Raw genomic sequence first — 9,687 nt, 5'->3', positions numbered from 1 at the left:
TCGCTTGTCCCGCTCGACAGCTGCCCCCCGTTTGTGCTCAGTTCCTTCAGCAGCAGCAGCACTACCAGTCCCAGGTGGAGATTTTCACCTTCCAGCCGGACAAGCCCAGTAAGGAGCTGGCGGAGCTGGTGATGTTCCTGGCACAGGTAGGAGTGTTGCGTTCCGTGCCGGCGCGGTGAGGAGGTCCCTGGGGGTTCCCCGGGAGAGCTCAGCGCTGTCTCTGCCCAGGTCGCTCACTGCTACCCAGAACACATGGCCAGCTTTCCCCAGCAGCTGAAGGAGCTGCTCTCCTACCACCACTCAGTCCTGGACCCAGACCTGCGCATGGTGAGGCCTGCAGAAAGGCCCTTTGGGCAGCATCCCCGGGTTAAAACACACCCTTTGTGTGAGATTAGTTTGCTCTCATCAAAGGAAAGTGGAGCATATAATGAAATTTTGCTTCTAATTCTTTCTAACAGACATTCTGTAAGGCTTTGATCTTGTTAAGAAACAAGAACCTGATAAACCCAACGAGCTTGTTGGAGCTCTTCTTCCAGCTGCTGCGGTGCCATGACAAGCTTCTGCGAAAAGTGAGTTTACAATAATTCCACTTTTTGGGCAATTGACAGTGAGGTCATTGAGGTGAGGGTTGACTTGTGGTTTTAATTAGTCATTAAGCATGCTGCTGTGAACATCTGGGATGTGCTGCACTGGGAGCTGAGCAGCTTGGGTGTGTCTGCAGGTGGGAACCATAATGATGCTGCTCTTGGACTGAACTTCTTGTGAGCTTTGGAGTAAAAAAGCTAAACCCAAACTAGTTGTTAGTTGAAGCTGAATTTCACGGTTTTCCCTTAGAAGGGAAAAGACTCGTTTTCTGCTTCCACAAATACTCAGCTGGCCATCAGAACATGCCTTGGTGGAGCACAGGTGGCATTTTTGAAGTTCATGCTTTCAACTTCTTGACTTAATGTCGATTATGTTTTTCAAATATATGGAAGTAAAGCACATGGGAAGCTTTAGAGGATAACTTCTGGTTGTTTTTCTGGTTAAGTGAGAAAATATTGTTCTTGATGGAGAGCAATTTGATCTCCTGTTGTAGTCCTCAGACTTCGGGGGAATAGCCACATACCTGCAGGGTTCTCAGCATGCTTCCATAGCTGACTCCCTGTTGCCTCTGCCTTTACAGACTCTGTATACTCACATTGTGTCGGACATCAAGAATGTCAATGCTAAACACAAGAACCATAAAGTAAACACAGTGAGTATCTTAGCTTGCAGATATGCTTCCGTTTAATTTCTTGACATTCTAAAAGACCTGTAACAGTAGTTTCCTATCTTCTTCCATAGACACTGCAGAACTTCATGTACACGATGTTGAGAGACAGCAATCCCACTGCTGCCAAGATCTCCCTGGATGTGATGATAGAACTTTACAGAAGGAATATCTGGTAGGTCTGGTGGGCTTCTCTTGGTTCCCTGTTTATTGTGGGGCAGCCATCTTGACATCACTTGAATATGGGAGCAGTAATTTAAATACATTCTGTCTTGCTGTGTACCCACAAAAACTACCCAGCTACCTTTCCAGCACTAGTTAAATTCTGAATTGATTTTTTTTTACCAAGTAGGGGGTTTATTTTTTTACCAGTAATAAAACTGGTAATGTGTGTTGTGTTACTGGAGTTTAACTCTATCCCTTTAGCGTGAGTAAGATGGAACACAAGTGTGGCTGTTTACTTAGAAGGAGCTACTGCTATGTTAGAAGAACAAAAGAAAATGACAGAAGCTTAGCTTCTTTGTTTGCCAGTCTACTTGGAGCACTGGGAGACTTGATTCTAATGAAGCTTTATGCTTGTTAGGAGTCACATTTCATGAGACTTAGTTTTCTGAGAATAGCTTGGAACTGCCACACTTCAAGTAAAAGGTGGTGTTGTCTTATTCCAGGAACGATGCCAAAACGGTAAATGTCATCACAACCGCCTGCTTTTCAAAAGTGACAAAGGTGAGAACAGAGTTGCAGCAACTGGATTAACATTGCTTTGGGGAATGATAGGAAAAAGAGCTGCAGCTTTAAACTTGCTGCAGGCTTTGTGGAAGCCCAGCTGCTTTCTGACTGTGCCTGTGACTGTTGAGGATAGGCAGCAAAAATTGACTATTGGTAAGAATCCTGTGGCTCAATCTGCACTTTGTTTTGATTTCTTCTCATATCCATGCTTATAAATAAAGGCGAGAGTCTCTGCATAGCCAAAGATGTTTATGTGAGGCTGTTGTAAATAATTCAGTCCTACCTAAACTTTGCTTTTCAGGTTTTAGTTGCTAGTTTAAAGTTCTTTCTTGGGAGAGATGAAGATGAGAAACAAGATAGTGACTCAGAATCTGAGGTGAGTGTTGTGATTAAATCTTGTCTTGGTTCTTCAAACTCGTAATAGGCCTGTCTTCCTGGTGACCCTAGCTCTGCCAGTTTGCTTCTGTGTTACTTTTCCATCATACTTCCTCCGTTTGTTTCTATGCTTCACAAAGTTCAGTGGTTCTGGCAGCTGGTCTCACTGATAGCAGGATGCCTCTGCTGTCTGAAGAGTAAGTGCTGTCTTCTTGGGAAGGAAGAAATCCCCTGTGAAGACCTAAGCAGGGACTGGTCAGCCTGGTTTGTGAAGCTGTGAGTTGCTAGATGGGTGATGCAGAGTGGTGGGGAGAGGCTCTCAGCTGGTGTGCTGGAAGCTGTTTTAATAGTTTATCTGTTTTGTCCTCAGTTTTCCCTTCTGTGCTCTGCCTTGCATTGATATACAAATGTAATTCAGTTACTTCAGTAGTTTTCTGTATGGTGAAATTTAAGAAAGAGAATTTTTCAACTCTAGTACATGGCCCTGAAAAATACGGGTAATTTTTTGTATTCCCATTTGAAGCCTGATGTCAGCTGAGTATTGTTCTCCTTGCTTCCTTTCTCTAGGATGATGCGCCTACAGCCAGAGATCTGCTGATGCGGTACGCGACGAACAAGAAAACCACTAAGCGCAAGAAGAAGCTGGAAAAAGCCATGAAGGTCCTTAAGGTGAGAGGAGTGGAGTCCAACTTGACAGCACTGCAGCTTAATCCTTGAAGTGCAGGAATCTTGTTGCCCCTGTGACTTAGCTACCTCAGTGATGCTTGACTTGTATTCTTCACGTAGTCACACTTGTTGAAATAAAAGAGCCTCTTTTGGAAGAATGGTGAATAGCTGCTTTTGACCACAGCCTGCAACTGAAGTATATTCCTCTTATTCCATGCTCCCTTATTCCTTTTGCCATGCAGAAACAGAAGAAGAAAAACAAGCCAGAGGTGTTCAACTTCTCTGCCATTCACTTGATTCATGATCCCCAAGGTGAGCACTTGTTGCGTTTTGTATTTTTTTTGAAGTTGTGTTCAGCCCAGACCCTGAGGCTTAGGTTCAACTGTGCATGAGAACTGGAAGGACAGATAGCAATGGGACAAGGTGCTACCTGTGGTGTGCTTTGTCACAGTTTCATAACGTATCAGAAAAGTGAGATAAGTCCTGGTCTGCTGGTTGTAGTGGAACACTTTAGGTGGTCAGACAAGGAAGGGGCATTATTACATAACTTGAGCAGGGTGCTACAGTCTGGGACGTGGCTTTCCCTCACTTTCTTGTATGTGTGAAGGCCATAATTTGGTGACTGGGGAGTAGCTTCTTTAATATAGCGACTTTGGCTTCAAAAATTAAGACTTGATCTTAATCTCATGCAGTGAACTAGTGGGGATTTTAGACCTTCTAAGGCTCAAAAAAACCTAACCAAACTGACTGCTTTTTTAACCCAGTTCCAGCTGAGTTCTGCATTGTCTTCTTCGGGTCTCCCACAAATCTATTATTGCTTCCTCTAGATTTTGCAGAGAAACTGCTAAAGCAGCTGGAGAGCTGTAAGGAACGCTTTGAAGTGAAGATGATGCTCATGGACCTAATATCTAGGCTGGTTGGAATACATGAGGTACATACCCTGGTACTATTGTAATGGTCTGATGGTAGCCAACCTAGTTTGGGTGGTGGCCTGCTCTGGCCTTGTGTTTCTGAGAAATGGGGCTTAATTTCTCTGTATGTTTAAAGGGCAGATATGTGTTCAGTAGTTGCCAGTGGGCCTTGTGGAATGGCACAGCAGTGCAAGACTTACATAGTACCAAGTGAGCTGTGCTAGAGAAAGCTGTTGGTCTGAACTAACTGAGCTGTCTCTAACAAATGGAGGAGAACAGCTCTTCAAGGCCTGTGTTGCTCCTGGGAGGTTATAGAAAGGAGGAAGGCTTTTCAGAGGAGTCCAGGCATTGCTCATGAGCAGCACCTGTTCATGAGTACAGTGAAAGCATGATCAAAACTACTGGAATCTTTCTGTTCTGGGAGGTAAGATGTGTCCCTGAGGCAAAAGGAAATGGCATGCTATAAGATTGTGTAGCAGAGTGCCCTAATTAAGCTCCTGTGCAGTCTAACAAGAACCACTCTGAATTTCAGAGATTGGGCTGGAGCCTTGTATATCCTTTGTACACGTAAATTCCCTGTTTCTACATAAAACTCAAGACAGGAGAATGCATCATGCAGTAAAATCCAAGGCATTTGGATAGCGTGCTGCATAGAATCACTGTTCCACAGTGTATTAGCCTGTGAAGGTGACGTCAAGCTATGAGATGGGAAGCTAATCTGTTTTAACTTCTTTCCTGCAGCTTTTTCTTTTTAATTTCTACCCCTTCATTCAGAGATTCCTGCAGCCCCATCAGAGAGGTAAGTTGCTGCTACACTACTGTTAGCACTGCTGGACCATTGTGTCACACAGGTACAGGCAGCTCTTGGAAGATGTGCTGTGAATGGATAAGTAGCAGCATCTTAGTAGGAAGTAGCCATGGAGTGTGGAAGAAGAAAGGAAAAGGCCCTGACTGCCAGAAGTGCAAAGGGCTTTGGAATTTTACAGGAGCAGTGCACCTCGTGTTCCTTACGTAAGGACTTCAGAAACCCCAGCAATGATTAAAATCAATCTGCTGAGACCCTAGGTCCTTGCAGCTTGGTTGGGCAAAGAGTGACTACCTTTTGCTGCTTTCTTTCACTGGTGGCTCATTCTAGTTCTAGAGTGCTCCTTTGTCTTAGCTGGCTGTTAAGGGCCTGCACTGCTGTTGGGGTGGAGATTAGACAAGTTCCTAATGCTTGGTGGGAGAGGAGAAATAGTTGTCCCAAATAAATCCAGGCTGAGCCAGCTTTGAGACTTGGAGTGAGCAGTGTGCTCAGTGAGGTGGTTTGATGAATGTGTTTATTGGCCAGAGTAAGCTGCAGCAATACTCTGGCTTTTCTTCCCTCTTTCCTTCCAGAAGTGACAAAGATTCTTCTGTTTGCTGCTCAGGCTTCACATCAGCTAGTACCCCCCGAGGTCAGTATTCCACCTGTGTTCATGATGTTAAAAGAGCAGACCAGCATGGAAGTACCATTGAGTGTGTCTGTGGGGAGGGGGAAAAAGGAATCTGGTCAGACCCTTTGTCTTGAAAAGTTTATGGTAATTTTGGTTACTCTGTTAATTATGTGCAATCATTTTCACAGTTTAAATGTTTTAAGTGTATTTAACTTTTCCTGTTTTCAGATTATCCAGTCAGTGTTAATGACCATTGCCAACAACTTTGTCACTGACAAGAATTCTGGGGAGGTCATGACTGTAGGGTGAGTGCAGAATATTACAAAACCTATAAAACTCTCTCTGAGTGTAGAAGAAGAGTTCTTTAAACCACCTGCAACTTAGTCCTGTCACTTGTACTATGCTCTTAAGAACCTGCTAGAACGAAAACCATCTAGGACAGTATCTCAGTGTAAACATCCCTTGTTTCTGTTGACAGTGTTTTAAACTCCCCAGAATGATGGGTTTCTGTGATCAGTGCTGTGAGGTTTCTGGAGTTCATGACACTGCATTTTTTGCTTTCTTGTTTCATCTCTTATTTTTATTCCTTCCTGGACATTGCTGTTTCTCCTTGGAGGGCAGACCTCTTGTCTATTACATTAGTACATACTCAGTGGCTAGCATCATAGCTGAGGACTCTTAACTTTGGTGGGCCAAATGTCACTACTGACATCAATTTAAATGCTGCTCTTAGTGAAACTAAGGTACTTGGACTAGTCAGGAGAGGTTTTTGTGAAAGCTCTGGTGCAACTGAAGTAGAGAATGATCTGTAAATGTGGGAGAACTGTCCTTGAAGACAAAGTACTTGACAGGGGCAGACTTTGTAGACAACTGGCGACTATTATGTGAGCTATTAATTTTCTTCTTGCCATGGTTTTAATCCAGGTTTAGTGCTCTGTGTGTGAATGATGATAGATTAAACGGGGACTTGTGTGAGCTCACATACTTGTGTTACACTGTCCTTAGCTGCTCAAGGCTTACCCTAGAACTGTTTCTTGTCTTTTTTTTTTTTTCCTTCTCTTTTTCTTGGCCTGGTTATTGTTAAACTGGTTTTCCTGTCTGCCTGGACCCAGACTTCAGTTGTGAAACCCTGAGGCTGTGGATCAGAGAAAATAATAGCTGGAGAGTACAGTATGAGATTAGAGTATGGAGGGCTTTGGGAGACCATGGCATGGAGAGGTCCTTGTGATGTTCTTCTCTCCTACAGTCAAGTTCTTCAGGTTCCAGATAATTAATCTACTACTGGACCAGTGGGAGTCTCACCCAAGTGTAGCATTCAGAGAATAATTCACTTCCAATTTTTTAGAATAAATGCAATAAAAGAAATCACTGCTCGATGTCCATTGGCTATGACTGAAGATCTGCTCCAAGACCTTGTTCAGTACAGGACTCACAAAAACAAAAGTAAGTTCTATATGGATATGACTTCTAAATCTTCTGTATCATCTGGTTCTCCATTCTCCATCCTGCCCTTGTAATAGTGATGTTTTAATTGCTTTCTATGGGGGCTGGGAGGTACCACTTTCAATGGAGTTCTGCTTTTCTGTACTTCTGACTTTTTTTTTTGAACAGATGTGATGATGTCTGCAAGAAATCTGATACACCTTTTCCGCACTCTTGATCCAGAGATGCTGCAGAAGAAGCTCAGGGTAAGTGCTCTATGTGCATTGAAATCACCAAAAAAGATAGGCTCCTGTGATTGTAAGTGTTAACTGGTCTCAGCCTCTTGAATGAGGTGGCATCACACCTACCTTCTTCCCCTGCCTGCTCCTTGCTGCCTTTGGACATGGCATGCTCTTACTACAAGATTTCCTTAGTTGAGATTTATTGAACTCTTTGACAGAAGGCTTGTCCTACAGAAGCTTGATTAGCTTCTTAGAGCTTGCTCAACTTCTTAGAACTTCTTAGTAATTAAAGATCTTTTATCAGTCAGCATTTATCTTTTCTAGCTGCATCTTCCTCTCCCGAAACTTTTTCATGGATTTGTGGGTAGCTTAATGTGTATTTTGTTAATTCACAGGGTAAGCCTACTGAGGCCTCATCAGAAGCCAGGATTCATGAATATGGAGAACTGGATGCCAAAGACTACATTCCAGGAGCAGAAGTACTGGATGTTGAGATTCAAAAGGAAGAGGGGGGAACCCAGGAGGAAGGTTGGTTTTTTTCTGTACCACTTCTACTTTGAGCATCGTTGTCATGAAGATTTTATTTAGAGATGAAATTTGGTTTCAGTGTGTTTCACTCCCTGCTGTTGTGTGCTGCATGGCTTCCATGTCTGTATTAGTCCTTTAAGAAGCACTGATAATATTCTTGAGTATGTGCATTTTTTCCAGGATTTTTGTTGGTGTCACTTGCTTTGTACAATAAACACTGAGGGATGGAAAAGCAGGGGAATTGATGTTGTACAGCTGTGAAACTTTGTGTTCAGATTTTCCTAAGGGAAATTTTTTGTTGTGCATTATAAACCTCAGAAACAGTGCTTTTTTAAAAAGGCAAATACCCTTTTATTCACTTTCTCTGGAAATGCTCCTCACAACCTGGAACTCAAGCATGTAAGCAGAATCCGTATTAACAGCTCTGTGCACTTCTTCCCTGAGCAGATGGCTGGGAAAGTGCTAGTCTGAGTGGGGAAGAAGATAATGAAGATGGAGAATGGATTGATGTGCATCACTCCTCAGATGAGGAGCAGCAAGAAGTAGTAAGTTCTAGATGTCTTCTGCCCCAAACATATGAGTATTACTAATAGCAGGCCAGACTGTCTTGCTTTATGGCTGCTCATAAATAACAGCCCCAAGGTTGCAGAGTAACTTGACCAGAATCAGTGAGGTTGAAGTATGATTTAGCACCTGATCTGTGTGCATGTGGTTAGATGAGGGGGAGAGATGGGGGATTCTGTCCCAGTACTGAATACCTTCAGAGCTGTGATATTTGCACAAGTGCTTGTATTCATCCTGAAATAGGGAGTAGCTGTACTTCTTGATTAAATATTACGTTTGACATAAAACTACGAAGGATCCTAACAGTTGGTAGTAGCACTTAGCAAGAATATTGCCCCTACATAGATTTTTTTTCTGGGAGGCAAGGGTCATGGGTTGCAGCACCAATGGTTTATGAAGCTCTGGATGACTCTCCTTTTGTGTTTTTTCAAAAGGCAGAGAAGGTGAAAAGCATGCCCATAGATGAACGGAAAGCCAAAGCTGCAGCAGTCAGTACAAGCAGGCTGCTCACTCAAGAAGAGTTCCACAAAATACGCCTCGCCCAACTTTCCAAAGAAGTTAATGCTGCACCGGGCAAAGCTGCAAAGAGGAAATATATTGAAATAGAGGACGAAGAGGAGGAAGGCAGGTAGGACCTTTTGAGAGACAAAGGATCAAGAGGGCTTCTTTGTTTTCTTGCTGGATGAAGCTTTGTGTGTGATGGTCTTCTGTCCTCTTCTTGTGTGTAGGGGAGAGCTACTTTCACTCAGGGATATTGAACATCTACATAAGAAGCCAAAATCAGACAAGGAGACCAGACTGGCAACTGCAATGGTGAGAAATGGGTCTATTTCATATCCTCAGTCTTCCTAGGGGTGGGTCTGTGGTTTTATCTCCTGCAGGAGGAGGGCGTGGTGGGGTTTTAAAGATCGGTGCCCAGCTGCCATCTGTGTTTTGAAAAGTGTTTTGATTTTTTGCTGTTGCGTATCGGCTGTAACAGCTTTTTGCTGGTTACAGGTGACAATGAAAATAGACAAAATTCTCAGTCACTTCAGTGCAGCCAGCACAGAAGAATGTGTGTAACACGCCAAGTCATGCTGAACCTGGATTTGTTGTTACTGCTGTGGAACCTATCATCTTAACAGCTGATGTGAACTGTAGGGAACTGTTTCTATACTATGTTAATTATTCTAGGCTGGAAAAACAGACAGAAAGGAATTTGTGAAAAAGAAAACAAGAATTAACCCATTTGCCAGCTCTTCCAACAAAGAAAAGAAAAAGAACAAGAACTTCATGATGATGAGATACAGCCATAGTGTCCGGACGAAAAATAAGCGTTCTTTCAGGGAGAAACAGGTAATGTTTAATGTTTGAAATAAGGTAGTCTGAGCAGTGCACTTAAGATGCAGGTTGAAGTGCTGTCTGTGTTGTGCCCAAAGTGGTTGCTGTTTACTCTGATGGTTCAGTTCTTGGAGAGGACTGTGCTGGGTGGGTGGCTTCCCTTTAATCCTACCCCAGAGGAGGTACATCAAAGATTGTTGTGTGAAGGATCCTTTTGTCACTCTATTCTTGATGTGAATTCTATGAGAAGGTCACAACATTAA

General features: G+C 43.2%; 1 protein-coding gene across 1 annotated transcript; it reads left to right on the top strand.

The window, feature by feature from the left end:
- Window positions 1-11: 11 nt before the first annotated feature.
- SDAD1 (SDA1 domain containing 1) lies at window positions 12-9,439 on the top strand (the record flags this gene model as incomplete). The annotated part of the gene is made up of 20 exons (XM_008945030.1): window positions 12-146; window positions 229-327; window positions 459-569; window positions 1,166-1,237; window positions 1,327-1,427; window positions 1,921-1,978; window positions 2,283-2,357; window positions 2,924-3,025; window positions 3,265-3,334; window positions 3,850-3,953; window positions 4,675-4,732; window positions 5,311-5,369; window positions 5,577-5,653; window positions 6,694-6,791; window positions 6,960-7,036; window positions 7,408-7,540; window positions 7,988-8,085; window positions 8,539-8,732; window positions 8,833-8,917; window positions 9,278-9,439. Coding segments are annotated over 20 exons (1,968 nt in total), but the record flags the coding sequence as incomplete, so codon positions are not given.
- Between the last annotated feature and the right edge of the window lie 248 nt (window positions 9,440-9,687).

The sequence above is a fragment of the Merops nubicus genome, unplaced genomic scaffold (genome assembly GCF_000691845.1).
Source record: "Merops nubicus isolate BGI_N331 unplaced genomic scaffold, ASM69184v1 Scaffold54067, whole genome shotgun sequence".
Taxonomy (NCBI): domain Eukaryota; kingdom Metazoa; phylum Chordata; class Aves; order Coraciiformes; family Meropidae; genus Merops; species Merops nubicus.
This window is presented reverse-complemented; position numbering and strand designations above follow the sequence as displayed.